Source organism: Schistocerca piceifrons, chromosome 8 (genome assembly GCF_021461385.2).
Source record: "Schistocerca piceifrons isolate TAMUIC-IGC-003096 chromosome 8, iqSchPice1.1, whole genome shotgun sequence".
In the NCBI taxonomy this organism is placed as follows: Eukaryota; Metazoa; Arthropoda; class Insecta; order Orthoptera; family Acrididae; genus Schistocerca; species Schistocerca piceifrons.
The window spans coordinates 128,092,210-128,116,477 of NC_060145.1; the positions used below are offsets into that span (position 1 = coordinate 128,092,210).

Below are 24,268 nucleotides of genomic sequence, written 5' to 3' on the forward strand. Positions count from 1 at the left end.
GGTTCCGGCCACATCCACTGCAGTGTGTTACGGGTAGCATACATTCCCTCCAATGTGCACTTCCATCTTTGCCCTCATGATGTACATGGATATTTTGACACCCGACATCCAGCACGGTAGCCAGTCCGTTGTGGTGGGGTCGTCATGTACCCTCTTGGTGGTAGCCCCCTGACTACACAGGGATCGCACTGCTGATGCCTGAGCTGCTACCTCCCCATGCATGCCGAGGAGTAGATGCCTATCCCTCTGGGGCATTGGGACTCCCGGCAAAGGCCATCCTGCCAGGTGGTCTTTGCTGCGGCTGGGTGGCGCCCGTGGGGAGAGCCCCTGATCAGAATGGGTGGCATCAGGGCGGATGACCCGCAATGAAGCGTGGTACATCATCTCTCGCTGGTGGGCCTCCACCAACAGACTCTAAGCGATAGAGGTCTAACCTCAACGGGAAGAAATTTGATCAGAGATTGTTTCCCTCCCTGGCCACTCCATGGGAGGAACGTCTGGCTAAAGAAGGCAGTGGAGAATATTCACCCCGGTACCTCGTGTGTACACGAGTTGATGGGGAATCGTTTATGTCGACCAAGCCCCAGTTTTTTGTGGAGCATTTAGAGGACAAGTTCGGGGAGGTGGAGGGCTTGTCCAAAATGCGCTCTGGTTCAGTACTCATCAAAACAGCATCCTCTGCCCAGTCACGGATGTTGCTCAATTGTGTTAAGTTGGGGTGTTTCAGTTAGCATCACGCCGCATAAGAGTCTCAACATGGTCCAGGGTATTATATTCCACAGGGATCTTTTTCTGCAGTCCGACGATGAACTACATGCCAACCTAGAACGACGAGGTGTTCACTTTGTCCGGCGCGTCCATCGGGGTCCGAGGGATAATCAGGTAGCCACCGGTGCCTTCATCTTGGCCTTCGAGGGTGATGTCTTACCCGAAAAGGTTACGGTGATGGTTTACCATTGTGATGTGAAGCCATATATCCCTCCTCCGATGCGGTGTTTTAAGTGCTGGAAGTTCGGGCACATGTCATCTCGCTGTACTTCCGGCATCACATGTCGAGATTGTGGACGTCCTTTGCATCCCAATACTCCATGTGCTCCGCCTCCCATCTGTGTAAACTGCGGAGAACACCATTCCCCCTGCTCACCGGTCTGTCGGATCTTCCAGAAGGAAAGGAAGATAATGGAATATAAGACCCTGGACCACCTGACCTACACAGAGGCAAGGCGGAAATATGAGCGGCTACATCCTGTGCCCATGACATCCACCTATGCCGCTGCTGCAACACTGGTTCGAACCTCTACCGTGTCATCACCTACAGTTCGATCTCAGGTCTGTCTGAATTCACCGGCCCCCTTGGTTGTGGGGGGCACTTCGCTCCCTGTTGCTCCTGCTCCATCTACTTCAGGAGCAACACCACCCCAACCATCGGGGACATCTGTTCCCCCTTCCCAGCCGGAGAAGCGTGAGCCTTCTTCGGCTCCTCTCGCCCGGAAGGGGTCCCTTGGGGCCCTCCCATCCCAGGCTTTGCCCAGTGCCAAGGCGGACACCCGCAAGTATCTCAAACACCCACCGGTCACTGGTCGTAGGGCGTCACGGTCGTCTTCAGTCCCTGAGACTGACCCAGTGAGGCCCTCCCAGCCAGAACCACCGAAGGCACAGCGCGCAAAGCAGTCCAAGAAAAAGGCTCCCAAGCATCCTGACATTGCGGTGGCACCTGTCCCACCGCAATCTTGTAACTCTGCGTCCGAAGATGAGGTGGAGATTCTGGCGTCCGCTGAGGACCTGGATCTCGCCAGTCCCTCGGACGCAATGGAAGGCTGTTGTACAGGTGGTGACTCAGTAGCAGCAGGGGCCCAGGAGGCGTAATCTGCCTCCCCAGTCCCTTCACGCCATTCCCATCCATGGACAATATCATCCTCCAGTGGAACTGCAGCAGTTTCTTCCACCATCTAGCTGAGCTCAGACAACTTATCAGCCTTCACCCTTTCTTCTGCATTGCACAAACTTGGTTTCCAGCAATGTGAACCCCCGCCCTCCGTGGCTATCGAGGTTATTATAAGAACCGGGCAGCTTATGAAAGGGTGTCTGGTGGCGTCTGGATATATGTCCTTAACTCTCTTCACAGTGAGTTTGTACCTCTACAAACAGCTTTAGAGGCTGTCGCTGTTAGAGTGTGGACGCCACAGGCCGTTACCGTCTGCAGTCTTTACCTTCCACCGGATGGTGCTGTCGTGCAGCATGTCCTGGCTGCTCCGATAGCCCAATTCCCGCCACCTTTCTTGTTACTGGGCGACTTCAACGCCCATAACCCTCTGTGGGGTGGGTCAGTGGCGACAGGTCGAGGCGCCACCATTGAGCATTTATTAGCACAGCTCGATCTTTTGCTTTTAAATGATGGTTCCTCCACACACTTTAGCGTGGTGCATGGCACGTACTCCGCCATCGACCTTTCTATTTGCAGCCCTAGCCTCTTACCGTCTGTCCAATGGAGAGTGCATGACGGCCTGTGTGGTAGTGACCACTTTCCGATCTTTCTGTCACTGCCACAGCGTCAGTTTTCTCTGCGCCCTTGCAGGTGGGCTATGAATAAGTCTGACTGGGACTTGTTTTCCTCCACTGCCGCTATTGAGCCTCTCTCTAGTGATGACATTGATGCGGTGGTTCAATCGGTCACCACCGGCATCGTTACTGCCGCCGAATCTGCCATTCCCCGTTCTTCTGGGTCCCCTCGGCGGCGTACTGTGCCTTGGTGGTCGCCTGAGATCGCTGCAGCGATTAAAGATTGCCGGCGGGCGCTCCAGCGTCACAAGCGACATCCCTGCATTGAACACCTCATCACCTTCAAACAGCTGCGTGCGCGGGCCCGCCGCCTTATCTGCCAAAGCAAGCAGGAGTGCTGGGAGCGGTATGTGTCCGCCATTGGCCTCCATGTCTCTCCATCGCAGGTCTGGGCCTAGATCCGACGCCTCTCTGGCTATCGGACCCCTGTCAGCGTCCCTGCACTCTCACTGAATGGAGCAGTTTGTACAGACTCCGGTGTCATTGCAAACTGCTTGGCAGAGCATTTTGCTATGAGCTCTGCTTCTGCGAATTACCCACTGGCCCTCCGCTCCATTAAAGAGCGGATGGAACGTCGGAGCCTTTCGTTTCACACCCACCATCCAGAATCTTACAATGTTCCATTCAGTGAGTGGGAATTTCGCAGTGCCCTAGCCGCTTGCCCTGATACCGCTCCTGGGCCAGATGGTATCCACTGTCAGATGCTGAAACACCTTTCAGTGGACTGCAAGCGACGCCTCCTCGACCTTTACAACCGTCTCTGGGTCGAGGGTGAGTTTCCGTTGCAATGGCGGGAAAGCATTGTCATCCCCATTTTGAAACCAGGCAAGAGCCCTTTGGAGGTGGACAGCTACCTCCCCATTAGCCTCACCAATGTTCTTTGCAAGCTTCTCGAACAGATGGTGAGCTAGCGCTTGAATTGGGTACTGGAGTCTCGGGGCCTTCTGGCTCCGTCTCAGGGTGGGTTCTGTAAAGGCCGCTCCGCCGCCGACAATCTGGTGAGCCTGGCCATCCGCTCTGCCTTTGCCCGCCGTCAGCACCTGGTCGCTGTCTTTTTCGACATGCGGAAGGCGTACGATACAACATGGCGTCATCACATCCTTTCTACGCTTCATGGATGGGGTCTTCGGGGCTCTCTGCCGATCTTTATCCGCAATTTTCTGTCGTATCGTACCTTCCGCATGCAAGTCGTGGCCTCATATAGTTCCTCCCACGTCGAGGAGAACGGTGTGCCACAGGGATCTGTTTTAAGTGTCTGCCTGTTTTTAATAGCCATTAACGGGCTCGCTGCGGCCGTGGGCAATTCTGTCTCCGCTTCCCTGTATGCTGACGACTTCTGCCTTTACTACAGCTCTATTGGCATTGCAGCTGCTGAACGTCAGCTACAGGGCGCAATCCGTAAGGCGCAGTCTTGGGCTGTAGCGCATGGTTTTCAGTTTTCGGCTGCCAAGACCCGTGTTATGCATTTCTGCCGGCACCGAACGGTCCATCCAGAGCCGCGGCTTTATCTTGACAACGACCTTCTTGCTGTGGTGGAGACCCACAGGTTTTTGGGTGTCGTTTTTTATGTCCGGTTGACTTGGCTGCCTCATATTCGGCAGCTTAAACAGGCGTGCTGGCAGCATCTAAATGCTCTGAGATGCTTGAGCCACACCCGCTGGGGTGCCGACCGATCTACCCTGTTACGCCTCTGCCAGGCGTTAATCCAGTCTCGTCTGGATTATGGGAGCCTGACTTATGGCTCAGCATCCCCATATGCGTTGCGGGTACTGGACCCAATCCTCCACAGCGGGATACGCCTTGCCACTGGTGCCTTCCGGACCAGCCCTGTGCACAGCATACTTGTGGAGGCAGGTGTCCCACCACTGCGGTTACGATGCCAACGATTTCTGGCTGCTTATGCTGCCCATGTTTTTAGCTTGCCCGGGCATCCAAATTATCGTGTCCTGTTCCCGCAGTCAGTCGTTCATCTGCCAGAACGTTGGCCCCGGTCGGGTTCTCCGATCGCCGTAGGCGTCAAAGAGCTTCTCTCCGGGCTTGGGTTTTTCCCTGTTCCACCTCCTTTCCGGACACCTCTGCGTACACCCCCGTGGTGTGTGCCTCGCCTTTGCCTTCGGCTCGAATTGGCACAGGGCCCGAAGGACTCAGTCCCTCCAGAGGCCTTCCGCCGCCACTTTCTTTCAATCCTCGCAACGTATCACGGCTCTGGCATTGTTTACACTGACGGCTTGATGGTTGCTGGTCGTGTCAGTTATGCGCTAACTCTAGGGGAACATCCCGAACAACGTTCCTTGCCGGCTGGCTGCAGCGTTTACACTGCTGAGCTGGTTGCCATTTTTAGTGCCCTAGAGTATATCCGCTCCTGCTCAGATGAGTCCTTCATTATCTGTAGCGATTCCCTGAACGGTTTACGAGCTCTCGACCAGTGTTTTCCTCGTTCTCGTCTGGTGATGGCTTTCCATGAGTCCCTGCATACTCTTGCGCGTAGCGGCCGCTCTGTGGTCTTCGTGTGGACCCCAGGCCATGTTGGGATACCCGGCAATGAGAATGTTGACTGCCTGGCGAAATTGGCGACCAGTACACCATCTTTGGACATTGGCCTCCCGGAGACAGATTTGCGAGCATTTCTACGCAGCAAAATTTTGGACCTTTGGGACACTGAATGGCGCGCCCTGCCTTCACGAAACAAACTTCGGGCCATCAAGGAGGCTACTGGTGTGTGGAGCTCCTCCTTGCGGGTCTCTCGCAAGGAGTCTGTCGTCATCTGTCAGTTGCGCATTGGGCACACGTGGATGACGCACGGCCACCTATTGCGACATGGGGACCCACCTTTATGTCGCTGCAGCTCCGTTTTGACAGTGGTCCACATTTTATTGGACTGTCCACTTTTAGCTGTGCTCAGGCAGTCGTTCGCACTGCCTGACACGCTCCCTGCCCTTTTTAACAGATGACTCTGCCATGGCCTACTTCGTTTTACGTTTTATTCGGGCAGGGGTTTTTTATCATTTAATCTGAGTGTTCCTGTTTTATTTTATTGTTTTGTGTTGATTCTGGCCTTTGGCCTAAGATTTTAAACTGAGTTTTTAATGTGTTTCTAAGTGGTTGGCTTTTCCTTTTTTATTTCTATGGTCGGCCAACCACCGTCACACTCTGTATGATTGTAGTTCGTTTTGTCTGGTCTTTGTCTAAGTTTCTTTTGTTCTGTGTCGTCTGTGATCTATTCTGTTAATCGTTTTTATTCTCTGTGGGTGTTTTTAGTATTTGGCGATAGGGACCGATGACCGTCGTAGTCTGGTCCCTTTAATCCCACAAACCAACCAACCACATTGTATGAGCATTTATTTGCAGTATTAAATACAAAATAATAATAAAACAAAAATCGGTATCATTCAACACTGGTAATCAAAGGTCCAACCCTGGGTTTGGTCTGACAAGAAATAAATAAATCTGCCTTGTACATGGATCACATAATGATACTAGCACTGTGGGAGGCAGACACTGGGATGTAAGGAAATTTGGGTTGATCCTGGAAGCATGCTCGGATAACTGTAGTGGTTAAGGCTCATGCCAAGCAGAAAATCCATGTTCGAGCCCCAGTCCAGCACAAGTTTTCAATGTTTCCAGTAAATTGTATAGCCTGTTGTGGTACTGTATTCACAGTTCGCAAATACATTTCATGATTTATTATAGCTATCAATCGTTAGCAGTATCTGTACTGTACAGACACTGCACTAATGTACATATGCAGGGTGTTTCAAAAGAAAGTTTATTTTATTTTGCCACATCATATATAGAGGTTGAAGTCTGTGAACAAAATCTCTGGGCTAGCTCCTCTAGGGTGAGGGGCAGTTGATGACACATAGAGCATCCTCCTACTCTGTGGTATGGGACACATTGTCTGGCTCCACTGCTGGAGCCAGTCTGGCTTCAGTGACTCTGCCAGTCGCTACCTACTGCCAGCGTAGCCCCCAGCTCCCTCAGAAAAACAAGCCCCCCTGCCCTTCACAGTAGGTGCCTTTGACAAGCCAGTGGCCATGGGGAGGAATGTAAGAGTGAGTGACTCATAAAAATGAAAGCATATTCTTGACAAAGAAAAACGAATAAGATTTGGAATAGCTGATGACATAATAATTGGGTGTTACTAAATAGTCTTCAGATTTGTCTGGATTTTATAGATTTGTAAGCATGTCATGATAGACTTCTTGAAACTTATCTATACAGTAAGGTAGGTTAAGATCCCAGGTATCGCACACTGCAGCCATTCACCCTGATGGGTCCTCATATGTGAATAATTGATGAAAAAAAATCAGAATTGTGTGTGTCACTCAATACTCTTAAAAAAGTTGCATCACTTAGTATGGTTGCGTGGTGTGATGGATAGGATAACAGCTTGACATGGAGGAGGTTGTGGGCTCAAATCTTGACAGTAGTAGAAGTATTTTTTATTTTTCGAATCTTTAATGAAATTACTTTTATCAGAATTTTTATTCGATTAATTGACTTAAATTAGGGTGGCCATTCATCCCATTTTTCTCGGACAGTCCCGTTTTTTACCAAAATGTCCTACTGTCCCGAAAGTTGTTTTTGAGGATGCTCAAATGTCCCGTTTTTTTATAATTCCACTTGGCTAGAGTATTTTACGCTACTGGTTGTTTGACTTGCTATTAACTGCGCAATTATTTACGCTAAGAAGCAAGTGATGACTTTCAGCATACCCCAAACATGTACCGAACTGTCAAAAATCGCAAGTAATTTTAAACGCACTATAGGTTACGAATAACAACAAAGATTCTTCTCTTCTAAATCGATCCACTTAATCCGTCCTTTCGGTCCAGAGATACTCTACACCACTGATACTTGCTCTTTGGCTTTCGTCACCACACTGTTACTGTTTTGCACTGTGCAATCACTGTTCCATTATGCCAACACGAAAGTGTAATTTTAACAGCAATATAAAAAGTGAGTTTCCTTTTATCACTGGTAGTGGAGAAACTGTAGAATGTACGTTGTGCAGATCAAAATTTGCTATTGTTCACGGTGGAAGGTCTGACATTGTGAATGCAACAGAACACAGTGAATAATATAGTAGGTGTTGGCTGTCCAGCACATGTGATGCACAATTCCTTACAAACTGGCTTAGATTGCCTACCCATAGACTGCCAATTAATTATAAACAAAATCTACCAGCATTTCCACATATACACAGTAAGGGTTGAATCTCTGAAGTCATTCTGTAAGTTAACTGAAACGGAATACAAAACTGTACTTGGGCACAGAAAGACAAGGTGGTTATCTCTGCTACCAGCATTGGAAAGAATTGTAGAGATATTTCCTGCTTTGAAATGATATTTCATTTACCTTGATAAGTGTCGTGTTATCCTTAAACAATTCTTTGATAACCCTGTGTCTATTGTTCTTCTACAATTTCTTGTGAGCCAGCCAAAACCTTTCTCCACAAAAATTAAATGTATTGAGAAACAAGAAATCACAATAGTGGAAGTTTATCAAGAAATAAACAAATTATTGGGCAAATTATAATGTAGAAAATCTGAAAGATTTCTCATATCCTTTGTACATGAGACTCTAAGAAAGCTGGAAGAAGAGGGTGAAATTACTGTAGAACAATTTCATATTTATGCTGACATCTTCTGTGACTCTTGCATTGAGTATATTAAAGAATGATGTTTACCATTTCACAAACCTTTTAAAGCGTTTGACTGGGTTAATACTGAAAAGGAGTACAGTGGAAGGGTATTCAGGACTGTTGCGTTTTTGTTAAAAGTATTGTGGTGATACTAAAAGGTATCAGATAGACTGTATAATGGTAAGACAGAGATTTAGGAACCAGGTTTTAAATTGTAAGACATTTCCAGGGGCAGATGTGGACTCTGACGACAATCTATTGGTTATGAACTGCAGATTAAAATTGAAGATACTGCAAAAAGGTGGGAGATGGGACCTGGATAAACTGAAAGAACCAGAGGTTGTAGAGAGTTTCAGGGAGAGCATAAGGGAACAATTGACAGCAGTGGGGGAAAGAAGTACAGTAGAAGAAGAATGGGTAGCTCTGAGGGATGAAGTAGTGAAGGCAGCAGAGGATCAAATAGGTAAAAAGATGAGGGCTAGTAAAAATCCTTGGGTAACAGAAGAAATATTGAATTTAATTGATGAAAGGAGAAAGAAAGTGTTAGTGCAACATGGTGTAAAATATTTGCTTATTTCAAAAGTAAAAACATTAACATGAAAAACATGATTGATTTGGTGGAGTTTTGTCTGGCAATTCCTGGGTCAAATGCTACTGTTGAACATGTGTTTTCGTTAGTGAAATCTTTGTGGTCAGATGAAAAAAACAGAATGAACGTTGAAAGAGTGAGAGCCTAGCTCATTGTCAAAACACACTTTAATGGTGTATCATGTACTGACTTTTATGATGCAATTTCAAACAAATATCCCAGGTTTTTCTCTAATTTATTTTAAATGTCCCCTTTTTCAATGAAAATGAAATGGACACCCTAACTTAAATGTAATTTTAATGCCATTCCTTGTCATACAATTTTAATAATAATATTAACTTGATTTGCTCTCATTTTTCTCCCTACAATTCTTTATCTGCTTGATGTGTTTTTCATTAATTTTATGTATTAATTCAGATTCAATTTCTTTTGTTTTATCACCCTGATTTTCATCCACATTATTGTATTCATTATATCTATTTCTCATTTTACTTGAGTTTCGTTTTACTTATAAAGCAATCTTTCATTTACATTTTCATCTGAATTATTTTTGCCCATAGTGCAGTAGATATTTGTATATTTTAAATAATTGTATGATTATTACCATGGAAAAAATTGCACATCTGGTAATAAAAATAAATTTTTCACAGCACTGCGCAGATATAAATAGATTATTTCATCTTCTGTTTTTTAACTGATAGATCAGAATTTTCAAATAATTGAATATTTTAACACATAAATATAATTAAATTCATATTAACAAAAATTCAAGTTGGAAAAAAATGTGAAGGAAAAATGAAACATTGAAAAAGTTCATACAATGATTAAAATGTTGACAAAGAAATAGAAATAAAAAATGCATTGAAACTAATTAATTGAATAAAAATAATTCTCAGAGTAATTTCGATAAAGATTTAAAAATTTAAAAAAAGTCAGTGCACCTGACAAGATACCAACACGTAACATTCTGCATGTGATGCTGTTGTTCTATTCATTATACCACACAACCATACTTTCTAAAGCAACTTTTTTAATGCTATTGAGTCGCACAAAATTTTGAATTTTTTTCCCTCAATTATTCGCAGATGAGGGCCCATCAGGATGAATGGCTGCAGTGTTCGATAACTGGGATCTTAACCTACATCACCATATAGATAATTTCAGAAAGTCGATCGTATCGCTGGGGACCTCTCCTTGTTAATATTTTTAGAGCTACACCCAATATAAGTTAAAGAGAAGTATTCCCACGTTTAGAGGGATCACTCAGAGTTCAAAGGCTAATGAAACTCAAACAGGAACACAAAAAATTCATTGATTTATATAAAAAAAGAATGTATTAAAAGATCACTTTCTGCTGCTCAAGTAGTGTTTGTGATTATGAAATACTGTTGAAGCTTTTTACAGAATTTGTCCTTGGTTTCAAGAAACATTCTACATCTACATCTACATTGATACTCCGCAAGCCACCCAACGGTGTGTGGCGGAGGGCACTTTACGTGCCACTGTCATTACCTCCCTTTCCTGTTCCAGTCGCGTATGGTTCGCGGGAAGAGCGACTGTCTGAAAGCCTCCGTGCGCGCTCTAATCTCTCTAATTTTACATTCGTGATCTCCTCGGGAGGTATAAGTAGGGGGAAGCAATATATTCGATACCTCATCCAGAAACGCACCCTCTCGAAACCTGGCGAGCAAGCTACACCGCGATGCAGAGCGCCTCTCTTGCAGAGTCTGCCACTTGAGTTTATTAAACATCTCCGTAACGCTATCACGGTTACCAAATAACCCTGTGACGAAACGCGCCGCTCTTCTTTGGATCTTCTCTATCTCCTCCGTCAGACCGATCTGGTACGGGTCCCACACTGATGAGCAATACTCAAGTATAGGTCGAACGAGTGTTTTGTAAGCCACCTCCTTTGTTGATGGACTACATTTTCTAAGCACTCTCCCAATGAATCTCAACCTGGTACCCGCCTTACCAACAATTAATTTTATATGATCATTCCACTTCAAATCGTTCCGCACGCATACTCCCAGATATTTTACAGAAGTAACTGCTACCAGTGTTTGTTCCGCTATCATATAATCATACAATAAAGGATCCTTCTTTCTATGTATTCGCAATACATTACATTTGTCTATGTTAAGGGTCAGTTGCCACTCCCTGCACCAAGTGCCTATCCGCTGCAGATCTTCCTGCATTTCGCTACAATTTTCTAATGCTGCAACTTCTCTGTATACTACAGCATCATCCGCGAAAAGCCGCATGGAACTTCCGACACTATCTACTAGGTCATTGTGGGTATTATGTTTGAGAAATGACCAAATTTTGAAGAAATGCTAAACTATGCTGCCCTCGCTTGACTTGAGTGTGCAAGCCAACACACTGTTTCCGTAAAAGCCACTCCCTTGGAATGTGACTTTTGGATTATGCTATGTATTGGTTGATGTAGTCTCAATTGCATTTGTTATGTCTGTAAAGACACAGTCAATCTACGAGATGGCATGGATCAGATTAGTAATAATGGTAAATTATATTACGAAAAAGTCAAGAAAGGAATCCAGTGCAAATGTTGTAAAACGTCTAGGTGAAAGAAATACTTCAAAAGTGGATGGGTAAGTGTTTCATAATATTTAGCTCACATGTAACCAAACAAGAAGCTCCAGCTGGAAAAATAGGAAACGTCAATTTAGAAAAAAGTGTAAGCATTGTACAAAGGGCGTTCAAAACGTTTTGCACAGTTGTTTCTGATTTTTATTTTTTTGCAGGAGGAGAATGAAATGTTTTGTGATCATACTTGGAACATTTAGCTACACCTTGAGCGTATTCAATGTTGCCTCCATCAGCTGTGACACGTCTTTTCATGATGTAAATGCGGTTTGGTAAAATTTTGGGGGTTTACTTTTACACCATCGCTTGACACAGGAAATAAGGTCTTGCTCACTATGAAATGAAATGTTTTACCACACAGGTGGGACTTCAGATGACCAAAGAGGTAAAAATCAGATGGAGCCAAGTCCGGACTGGAGGGAGGATGAGGAACTATTTTCCAACCAATTTTCCCATTTTCTCCTGCGTCATAAGGGCTGTACGGGGTTTGAAATTGTCATGGTGTAGTCTGATGAGCTGATCCTGAAGCTGTGGACTGTGGGTCTTGATGGCACCGACATGTCCAATGACAAACAGTAACGGTCCCGGTTAATTGTGGAGCCAGCTTCTAAAAAGTCAATGAAAATGACTTTTTCCAGTAGAGAGAAATCACCTTCTTTAAACCTCCGCAACCACCGCTCGATACTGCTGCTATCCACTGTGTCCTTCCCGTAAACAGGGAGCAACTTCCTGTGAATCAATGTGGCAGAGTCATCGCCGGTCTTGAAGAGGAACTCCATCACCGACCATTGTTGCAATGTGACATCTACTTCACGGTCCATTATGGTTCACCTGTAAATAAAAGAAAATACTTTTATACATCAACTTATAGCTAAATATTCAAAGTATGTTCATAAAAAAAATTTCATTCTCCTCCTACAAAAAATAAAAAAGTTAGAGACGACTGTGCAAAACTTTTTGAACGCTCTTTGTAGATGGAAGATCAGTGCTAGTACATACCCAAAATGTAAACAGTAAGAAGTTTGTGTTTGACATTGAAGAAGATAGCACTACCATGTTAAAAATAACATGTAAAAATGAATTCTCAAAACTAACACAAAATATACAAAGCGAAAATATTCGGAGACAGCTTTGTGTCGAAATCTGCTAAAGAGGAGAAAAGTGTGTCCATTGTTGTTAAGCCTGGGATGCAGTTTGGAAATGTGATCAATAGTATAGAAAAAGAATGTGCCAATTCTACTGAAAGTGGCTGTGTTGATTTGGAGGTCAGTCCTGTGTGAATAGTGAATTAGATTAACAAATCAAAGTTAAAACACTTCTGTTTGGAGTTTACAAACTTCTTGTCTTATTTAAACTGGTTGTAACTTGACAGGTAGCAGGTTGCACAGCACCCGCCACCTCTACACCAATCAGTGTGTAGCCCTGTCAGCTACTGCATTGCAACTTCCACTGCACTTTGCTGCCTAAAACATTGTGCCAGCCAGTCGTCATTGAGCCATTTTAGTGAGAGATTTGGTGACTTTGTTGCCTTACGGTGTTTAATGAAAGTAGTCAAAATAGGGGCAAATGGAGGCTGCATACTCCTAAGAGGCTTTTAGAAAGTACTGGACATGACATTATTATTGGCAGTCAGTTGTGTGAATTCATGTATTGTTTGAGGCAATACTTTGAGGGGGGGGGGGGGGGGGGGTGTTAAAGGAGCACCTCTTGTTCTGTTAGATGAAGTGGTGGAGTGAACTGCAGCTGCCCTATAAAACAGTGAATGATCAGTGATAAGAGTCGGCAAGGAGAAATGCACGAATGAAGAATCAGGTGAGTCATTTAAATTAGTGACACATGGGAAGAAGAGGTACCTCGAGAAGAGGGTCACCAAAATTGTCTTTCCAGGAAGATGCGATGCATTGTCAAATATACATGTGATGTTCAAGGATGGAGTATCTGACACTCAAAAACCTACATGCTACCTTTCTAGCAGCATCCGTTTCAGGATATAAATTGTCCTTGATACGAGTCATGACAAAGTTAGGCTTCTGTTATAAGTCTATTTCTGGCTGCAAGCTATTACTGGAACACAAAGATAGTGCAGCCTGGTGATGCTGCTTTCTTAGGGAAATTGTAGGAATAAAGTTTGGTGATATTGTCTGGAATGCAAGACACAGTTAAAAAAGACAGGACAGATGATACCATAAACAGTTGTATGGTAGCTCTGATTGACAGAGGAAAAAGAATAATTTTAGCACATGCTGAAAATTCAAAAGGTTTCATAACTTATTGTCTGCTGGTATTATGTTCAAACAAGACATGCAACTACCACGAATAGACAAAAAATAATACTTCTGTGAAAAGGTTTGAAGATTATGTGCTTCAAAACCTAAATCCTCCCATAATTAATGTAGATAATGCTCCACATCATTCTGTTGTACAAGACTAGATGCCCACAAAGACATTGTTTGCTGGCTAGAGAAACATAAGATACTGCTTGATAGCAATTTACAAGAGCAGAATTGTTAGAACTTGTCACAGTAAAAGTCATAGAACCCTGTTGACATTATGGGTGAAATAGCAACAAAATGTAGACATAAAATGCTCAGATTGTCTCCCTACCATTGCCATTTGATTACAATAGAACTGATTTGGACTCAGGTTAAACATCATATTGCTACAGAAAATAAATAAACAAAATTCATTTACTGAAGCAGAACTCCTTTTGAAGGAGGCAATTGAAAAAGGGACACAAGAAGCTGACAAAAGGCAGTGAATCAGGTGAAATGAGTGACACAGGAAGTATGTTATAATAAAGGTTGTTACAACAATGTGTTAAGGACTTGATAATACGTAACAATGGAAAATCCAGACAAGATAATGTCTGTCATTACAATCATCGACACGCATAGTTCCACTGATCCTGATTCTGAATTACATGGTGTCTTCCCATTGTCAGATTAGTGTATAAGCTACTTCAATGAACCTCTTACTTCCGTAAAATCTTGAGTTAGTGAATTTATTTCGACCATTTATTCAGTTCAATGAACTCCTATCATTTCCTTATGGTAAGTTAGATTGCATTTTAATTATACACTGAAGCACCAAAGAAACTGGCGTAGGCATGCTTATTCAAATACAGAGATATGTAAACAGGTGAATACGGTGCTGTGGTCGCCAATGCCGATATAAGACAACAAGTGTCTGGCTCAGTTGTTAGATTGGTTACTGCTGCTGCAATGGTGTGTTATCAAGATTTAAGGGAGTTGGCACATGAGCGATGGGCCACGTCACCTCCAAGGTAGCAGTGAAGAGGGGAATTTCCCGTATGAACATTTCAAGAGTGTACTGTGAATGTCAGGAATCCGGTAAAACATTAACACTCTGACATCGCTGCGTCCAGCAAAAGATCCTGCAAGAACAGGGCCAACAATGATTGAGGAGAATCAGTCAACATGATAGAAGCGCAACCTTTCCGCAAATAGCTGCAGATTTCAATGCTGGGGCCTCAAAAAGTGTCGGCTTGTGAACCATTCAATGAAACATCATCGATATGGGCTTTCGAAACAGGAGGCACATTTGTGTACTCTTGACGACTGCACGACACAAAGCTTTACGCCTCACTTGGGCCCTCAACACTAACATTGGACTGTAGATGACTGGAAACATATTGCCTGTTCAGACAAGACTCGTTTCAAACGTATTGAGCAGATGGACTGTACAGGTATAGAGAAAACTTCATGAATCGATGGACCCTGCACACCAGCAGGGGACTGTTTGAGCTGGTGGAGGCTCTGAATGATGAGGGGTGCGTGCATTTGGATTGATATGGGACCCCTGATATATGTAGATACGACTGACAGATACCATGTACGTAAGCATCCTGTCTTATGCCTGCACCAGTTCATGCCCATTGTGCATTCTGATAGACTTGGGCAATACCAGCAGGACAATGTGACACCCAACATGTTCAGAATTGCTACAGAGTGGCTCCAGGAACACTCTTCTGCATTTAAACACTTTCACTGGCCGCCAAACTCCCCAGACATGAACTTTATTGAGCTTATCTGGGATGCCTAGCAACACGCCATTCAGAAGAGATCTGCACCCCCTCGTACTCTTGGATTTATGGACAGCCCTACAGGACTCATGGTGTCACTTCCCTCCAGCACTACTTCAGACATTAGTTGAGTCCACACCACATCGTGTTGTGGCACTTCTGCATGCTTGCGGGGGCCCTACTAGATGTTATGCAGGTGTACCAGTTTCTTTGGCTCTTCAGTGTATTTCATTTTGTGTAGACATCAAGATATTATTTCATGTGTGTAATAGTTTTCAAGACATGTGATAAGAAGGAAACTTTTCCGGATACAAAATTTCCTCCTATTTCTATACCCAGTGTAACGCCTGTGATGTTCGCCTGCTTCATTTCTTCATTAATAGTCCTTGGTGTCGACGTACTGCATTGTTACACTGCCTGAAAAATGGGGGTTCGAAGTTCAACACTGACTACTGTAAATGATGTAGCCAACAGTTGAACAGTTGCATTTCACAGTTCTTTACTTTCACTGTTCACAGCTCCCAATATTACAGTTATATGGCCAGTTCACTATTGGTGAATGTTGATAAGCCCCATTAATAGGTTGCAGGCAAACATCAGTATAGTTTGTCATTGAACATCTATGAGCAGTAAAAACCTAACCACACAGTTCACAGTTCTTGCAGAATAATACGGATACAGTACGTGTGAATCTTTCTAAAATAATCTAAACAGACACTGTCACTGTTTTATCACACAGCCTATTTGTGTTAAACTAATTCTACTGTTAAGGTGATGCATTGTTGTTACTTGAAACAGTACATAATTCCCCTCTGAAAATCATCCATGGACTGACACAGTAGGGACCAAAAATCCATCTTTCATATATCCTCACAATAAGAGGAACTGAAACTATGCATTTTTCGATGTTTAAGTTACAGAAATTACAATTAAAACATGATGATGATGTCCCATACTCCTTGATAGAGCGTAAGGGACGATGCGGGAGACCCGCACTGCTGTAATAGACAGGGTCCTAGCAGAGGTGGTTTGCCATTGCCTCCCTCCGACCGTAATGGGGATGAACGACGATGATGATAATGACACCAAATCATCTCGAGGCAGAGAAAATTCCTGACTCCACCGGGAATCGAACCCGGGACCCTGTGCGCGGGAAGCGAGAACGCTACCGCAAGACCACGAGCTGCGGACAATTAAAACGTAACTCGTTCAATTAACTGAATACATCGAAAAATTCCTCCTGTTTAATAGTTTCTTCTACCACAAAGGCTAGGCCAAAGTATTTGTTTAAATAATGAAATTAAGAGAGAGAGTTATACAAACAACACTTTTAACAAACCTGGTAATTATTTTGGAATTAATTAAGGGCTGGCTTTGCTAATGTTTTCGAACAGAGCCAAATAAATACTTGAAGAACCCTAGTAGTTCTTCTTCCAAATGTTTATATTTGTTTATAAGTCATCAATAAAATCTAAGTCACGAAACAATTTCTGATTTCACCCTACAATAAAGGTATTAACTGGAATGGTCAAAATAAATTATGAAATTAATTACATACTTAAAACTAAGCACAAAATTAAGACATGGTGATATTTTCCTTAAAAGACTGAGGGCCAACCTTTCTCTCTTATGGAAATGCAGATTATACTTATTTATGTTGGTAATTAGGCAAAAATGAAAATAAAATGAATTTAAGGAGGCAGATGGCAAAACAAGAGAGGAAGTAAAAAGATCCAAGCTTGCTTTGTCACAATCCCCTAATTAAAATGAAGAAAAAATTCTTGATGGGTTTAGAGATACTACTGAGAGCAATCTTCGCTCCATGATGCGTAGCAACTTTTCTTTGCATAAGACATTCAACTTAGCTTTTACAAGTTAAATATTGACACAATTGCATAAAATCACAGTTTTCAGATACAAAACTCTGTATGAAAATTTAAAATATTCATTGCTGAGCCAGATATTTTGGTAAGAAGAAAAAAATTATTGCTGAGTAGTCAGTAGTTTGTGACATGATGTGATAAGTTTGAGGCTGTTCATGAAAGGAAAAATTCAGTCTGTTTAAAAAAAATTGAAGTAGTCGTTGCACTAATTTAAATTAAGAAAAAATTTCTGACTTGCTGAGAGAGAGATGCAATAGGTATCTATATTACATGTATTTGAGATCTTTTACTTGATTTTTTGTGGGAGATACAGGCTTTACAGAGATTTTCTAAGGCCGTTGACAGCAATGTGCTGTGGTGGCTGCCTGTAAACAGTATTTGAGGTGCCAATTCTGCAACTTTGGACATTAAATGTCAAGTGCCAACTATTTTAAATAAGACTATAAGACTTATTTATGTCAAATTATGGAAAAGCTAGTTTCACAATGTGTGGACAACACTTAAATCACTCCGCTGGGAAGAGACTGTTACCAAGTATAAACAGGGGAAACTAGTGAAAGAGACAAATTATAACCAGATTTTGTTGAATATTACCGATCCAATATATGGTTCAAGTTCCTTTACCTTGTGATCAAACTAGTTTTAAAAATGCTGTACCTGATAAATTTCTCAGTAGTAATTTCATTACGTTTGAACAACAGAGGTCTGTCTGAGGAAGTGATCAGCAGACTTTGTCGTAAGCAAATTCTATTAGAAAGTATGAAAAAATCAGTAAAGTTAATATGGCTAAATGAACATTGGCTTGAAATGGAAAATATTTACCTTCTCAGTAAACTTACAGGTTACAAACTGGCTACCAACTTTTCATCCTGTATTCCACAATAAACAGTGAGGTCAGGCAGAATTTTAGCCATTCAAATGAAGAACGCACATTTGAAAGTTGGTGCGTTGAATTTACAATATAACATGTTAGTAATCATCATAAAACACATCCTAGGGTACCATATTAGCTCTGCATTCCTAGCTAAATTTGAAACATTTTTACGTAAATGAAAAACAAAAAGACTGTATAAGGTAATGGTTATATGTGCTGATTCCAACACAGATGTAAGGGGTTAGGATAAATTTGCTTTGCTATTAAAGAATGTGATAGCCACAAATGGTCTAAGTGTGACTCACAAGAGTAACACCAACTTATCCATTGTGTATTAATAATATGGTAATTATAGTGCGAAAGAAAAGTTTATGTAGATTTAGGAGTATCACCATTTTTGTATTATTATCCTAAACCCTTGCTCCCAGACACCAGGGAGAGCACTCAAGACAGCGCATCAAACAAATTTATTGACATCTTACCGGTATTCCTGCCTTGGGGTGCCACTAACCACCAACACCTCACCTACCCCCAGGGAACCCACTTGTCAACCCCAACCCCTTATCCTACTCGTGCGCTGCCTTACTGACTTTTTCCATCTGCCAATCCCCAAAAACCATATGATAGTCACAATATATGGTACAGTACCATTAACTCTCGAACACTGATTTCCTACAAAATTGTTATCCATGGCAATCATAACTGCCAAACAGTCTCAAATATACATTTATTCATGTAGATACACATTGAAATTTAATTACTGTTAAAATTGTTTAAAGAACAAATGTAGATTGCAACTCGTGCTGTAGTGCATGAAAATACACAATATATCATGGACATGCACGAGTTTTAATATAATTACCTTTAGGATCTAGGTTTCCATAGCAATTCATCCGAGACAATGGTCTCATAATACGGTCCACGCTAGTATACCAAAGATAACACTTTTGTGTTAGTATATTTCAGTAAAAGCAATGGAAATTGTGAAGCACATCAAAGCACATTTTCTACATGAGGTGGCTAATATTCTCCACAAGCTCTTGTTACAAAGATTGTTATCCATCCATCAAAAATCTATGGTTTAAACATACTTGTAACTAAACATTTTTACATACAGTAAAGAAAAAAAATTACACGGGTTCCCCATAACTGTTTTATTATGTACTTTTTGCAGAATAATTCTGTACTTACATGTAATTTTGTGTCTAGTGCCACAAAAGAGAGAAATTCATTTCTAATGAAGAAACAATTTTTTTCAGATGAGAAGATTACAATTTTTCTGAAGGCTTCACAATGTACAAATATGTTTCATGTATACTTGAATGAAATGTTTTTTGCTGTACACACATGTTAAGTTTGGTGATATATTATGTAGAATCCAGAATAAAGTACCAGTTGTGAAGCCTTTGAAAACAAGGCTGTTGTACTCAACAGTGTGTTATGACACTGGTGGGTCAATTCTGTTCTTGGCCACAGTTTGGCAGTGGCCATTCATTAGGGTGGACAGCTAGTTTGTGATCATGCCCACATAAAAAAGACTGCGCAGAAATTGCAGTAGAGCAGGTGTATAAAAGACTGCTTTAACAGTTGGCCCTGAATCTGCTGGGAGAATAAGATGTGCTGGGTGGATGCTTCTTAGCTCATGCCATCTGGATCCAACATCCTCAACACCAGCTTCTTTGAATTTCACAGATGTGGATGGTCTGTGCTTTGTAATTCTGCTGGCCTCAATTGCTGCAAGCTCTGTGTCCCACATCCACGTCCATCTGTTCAAAAGCGTAGTCGTCAGTCTTGTGTGCATGCCTGTCAATGACTTTTTTGGTTCAGTTGTTTATTTTACTGGCTAATTTCTTTCATGAATTACTCATATATTTAATTAATAAATGAAATAGTCTCTATTTTTTTCAAAGAATTGGAAGCATAATGGCCAGTGTGTGGAAGTTCAAGCATTATAATCATTGAAACAGGCAGGCCAAAAGTCACTATAAATAGCTAAAATAGGTGAAAGCTTACATTATGCCCTTTCATATACTTGATAACATTATTCAGTCAATTATACAATCAACATATTTATGTTGACATAAAGTTGTATTAAATTTTTAAAGCAATGTTGAAGTTTCAAATGAAATGCTAATTGTACTTGACAGAAAAATAAAAATTACAGTGCCTCATCGGCTTACTGGTTGTACTTGACAGCCAAATAATTTTTCAGATTTTCTGGAGTAATGTTGAGTCTCCCACCAAATAATTTTTCGTCTGAGAAATTTACCTCTCAACATAATTGAAGCAAATCTGAAACACTGAACTGTTGTAACGTCTATTTCTACTGCAATAGACTTGTCACCACGTTGAATTTTTGAAATGTTCTTAGTTATCAAGATCAGGATTTTTTGAAAACATAGTTCTACACTTTTCTCTAACTAAAGGACCCCATTTCCCTGGCACAGTCTCTAATATTTACACTGCATAATCCACAATTTTCACTGACTTCATTGGATGATGTCTTGTTTCTTGAAGCTGGCAGACCATTTATGACAGAAAAAAACTCTGTCACATGGAAGTGAAGTAATTTTTCACTTCCAGATATTAAAAATATTTCTTTACTGCTACATTTGAACATGCTTCATCCTCCAGAGTGGTGACTGCCTTAGTAATGCTCAGGTAATTTGAAATATGGTAAACTACTGCTGAAATCCATGTCCCCCATCTAGTCATAACAGGCTGAGGGGGCAGAGGTATATTTGTTGCAATGTCTTTAAATGCCTGAATACTTAATGAGGCTTCCACAATGAGCTTCTTAATATTGGAAATCAGTTTGTTGATACCCGGAAACAAGTCTTCTCTCTTTTGAAGCCCTATGAAAAACTCGGAGGCCATGTGAAACAGTATTTGGATATAGTACTGTTGATGTTCTCACAGCCCCATTTTGCATGTGGTGCAGTGTCTAAGATGAAAAGTAATCTATTGTTGTTTTGAATTTCTTCAAGCCACAGAAACTGTAATGAATTTGCAAATAACTGTGCAACAGTAGCATCAAAGATTTTTTCCTCCAGGCACTGTTATAAGCAGGAGTGCTTTTTGATTCACTTTCTGAAGGATTTAATGGTCTACCAATGACATTGATAATAAAACAACCTGTAGGTTCAGGTGACTGGTCAGTTAAAATTCAGATCCTTTTATTTTTTTAATTCATCTTCAATGATTTTCGTTGCTTCATCACAAGTCAAACGCAAATTGTGATTTTTTTGACTCAATGTTGCAGCTGCCATTGGAAACAAAGAAATCTTGTTCCCAATGGCTTTCGAAAGTGCGTTTTTGTATTTGGTTGTATTTTCTGGTTCACTAACTACACACATTTTGCACAGAAATATTTTACTGTCGGTAAAAAAGAAGTCTTTCTTGTTTACAGCATAAAGGATCACTTAATTTCAGCATGGTACTAGCTGTCTTGCATGATATCAGAATGAAAACTGAAAGAAAGAAAAATGTAGAACAATAATGAAACTGTTTTAGCTCCAGCACTTATTGCTTTTGAAGGAGGTATAATCTGATAAGAAGCCAAGTAAACACAAGCAAATAATTAAGGCTGTTACCTACTTCTACCTCTTTTTATGACACTCATTTTTAATAATAAACAAAATAATAATAATAAAGCAATACAACACATTTATATTTATTTATATTTAAAAAAAAAAAAAAGAAAGAAAACAGCAGTGTTTCGAACACAAAGATGTAAATCGTACAGATACTTGTTAAAATTGAGGGTAAATATAACACATTTAAAAAGACATTCTGTCAAAGTTATAATCTCTGATGATGATTGTTGCAGTTATTTTAAGTATTTATTTCATGAACAGTTGCACAAAAGTTCCACTATACTTAAATTATTTTAAATCAGACAGTGGAGTAACTGAACTATGTACTACAAATAAAATGTTTTGTTACAGGGCAGAAGTTGGAGGAATAATAAACATGCAGTAGATCTGCAGTGTCAGAATACTGATATTAAAGATCCTTTTGGCCTTACGATGGAGCCTTGGAGGCGTTACCAGGACAGCACTGGTGGCTCAAATACACCAGTAAATACTCATTTCAAATATGAAAATGATGATGAAGTTGAGGGCGAAGAAAATGTGGCTTGTCAGCAGGCTCAAGCGACAAAAAAGGTGATGGATATCCTGTCCGGAACTTGTTGCTATCTTACAGACCCAGATAATATGTCCGTTTCCACATGTGATGACGCTGCAGATGAGATTTTTCCTTCATTTAGTGATCCTTATAATTTTTCCATTTCAATGACTGCAAAAGGTCACAGACAAGCAGGATCACTTGCTTCAACTTCCACATACTCTGTGAAAAATAAAAAGCCAAGTGCACACTCCCTGACAGACAGTCCTGTAAACAAACTGGAAGAAGTATCCAAGCACAATAAGTTGCCGCCCCCATCATATTCTCTGGTTTCAAGAAAAGTAACTCCAAAAGGTTTTGTTGCAGTTTGTGAATTCTTGGATTATGTTGAAACAGGGCATGGTAATTCACAGAATGAAGCAAGGGAAGAGGCAGCTATCAAAATGCTTGAAAATTTACATCTAGATGATGATTCCCTCTCTGAATATGATTATGGTATTGCACATTCATTTCAATATAATGTTGTTAAGGAGGAGGATCAGAAAGGTTTGCAGGATGGGACACCCAATAAATATAAAGCACCGTATCTTCAGGGAAGTAATTTGAATCTTGGAGGGTTTGAGCACTGCCAGAGAGACCAGCTCCAGCAGGAGTCTGACAGAGGCTCACGCTATCCACTTCCAGAATTTTCTCTGAAACCGACAGGTAACAAACAATATGTATGGCTTGTGCAGTCAATCGCATCAAAAATGAACTTTGAAGTTAAATATGAAATTCTACCGCATCGTACAAGCAACGCTTTAGCCCAGTGTGTGGTCCACCTCTGTAAAGATCCCCCTATAGTGTGCTATGGATCCGCTAAATCTGAAAATAAGGCAAAATCTTCTGCAGCTCGGTGTGCATTTGAATACCTAAAGATAGTATATCAAAAGTAAGAAGTGCATTATAAAATAAACAATGTGTATTAGATTCTGTGATACTAACTTTTCTACCTGGGAAGCAGTTTGTCTGTGATTGATAGTAAATGCTGGTCTATAAATTGAACAAAAAATTATGCTGTTTGAAGTTGAGGCAGTGTTTTTTATGGCAGTTTCAAGACAAACTTGCTTTGAACATGCCAGAGTACCTGGTTTCACAGTGCAAGTGTATTATATTGTGAAAGTGTATGTATTTTTGTAATTGTTATTCAAATAAAGTGCTGTTTTTGTACATGCTTTGTGTATTATTATTTTTTGTAATTTTATTATGCTTTAGTGTACTGTTCATATTTACCAGTGACATGATTTCCTAGTAATTTCCTTTAAGAAAAGGAATACCAGATCTTGTAAAATTTGAATTTCAAGCAGAAACTAGAAAAGTAAATCTAAAAGTGTTGGGTAACACTTACGGAAACACTCCATGAAATTCTCATATAATCTGCAGCAGTGTTAACCAGCTCATGTGGATAAGGTTTTGAAACTTAGGTAAGTATGCTACAATTACCCTCTCTCTGACCTAGCCCCCCTGCTAATACTTGCCACATCTGTAGCATGCGGGCACTTCGGGGAGCTCATTATTGATTTACTGGATACGCGTTACCAGTTTGGCAATATCGGTTTTCCTGAAATGGGGACTGATGAGTGCCGCCAGTCCTCTGTAACCATATGCCCTGGGCATGCTTTAACTACCATCGTGCAGTGCAGTGGTGGAACACTGTTTGTCAGGAGGTTTGGGAATTGTGGCTTAACCACTCGTATCAAGAGTATGATACAAACCTATGTGGTTTTTTAAAATAATCTCAAGATGTGCTATGTGGTGATAAGATGAGTGGCAGTTGAGACACAGTAGTCATTATCAGGCAACCTCTAGGGAACCTGCTACAACTCAGTTGTAAAAGACTGGCAAGCAGGGCTCTGTCTGGATGGACCTTCATATCCTTCGCTGCTTGTAGGAATGCCACAGC

General features: G+C 41.5%; 1 protein-coding gene across 3 annotated transcripts in view; it reads left to right on the plus strand.

Moving 5' to 3' along the window:
- LOC124711344 (RISC-loading complex subunit tarbp2-like) overlaps positions 1-23,535 on the plus strand; it is a 96,071-nt gene extending 72,536 nt beyond the window's left edge. For all 3 annotated transcript variants that reach the window (XM_047241380.1, XM_047241379.1, XM_047241382.1), the window contains exon 3: positions 22,146-23,535. In XM_047241380.1, the coding sequence (XP_047097336.1) occupies positions 22,146-23,261 (1,116 nt within the window). In that variant the 3' untranslated portion in view covers positions 23,262-23,535. The remainder of the gene's footprint in view (positions 1-22,145) is intronic.
- The last annotated feature ends 733 nt before the right edge of the window (positions 23,536-24,268 follow it).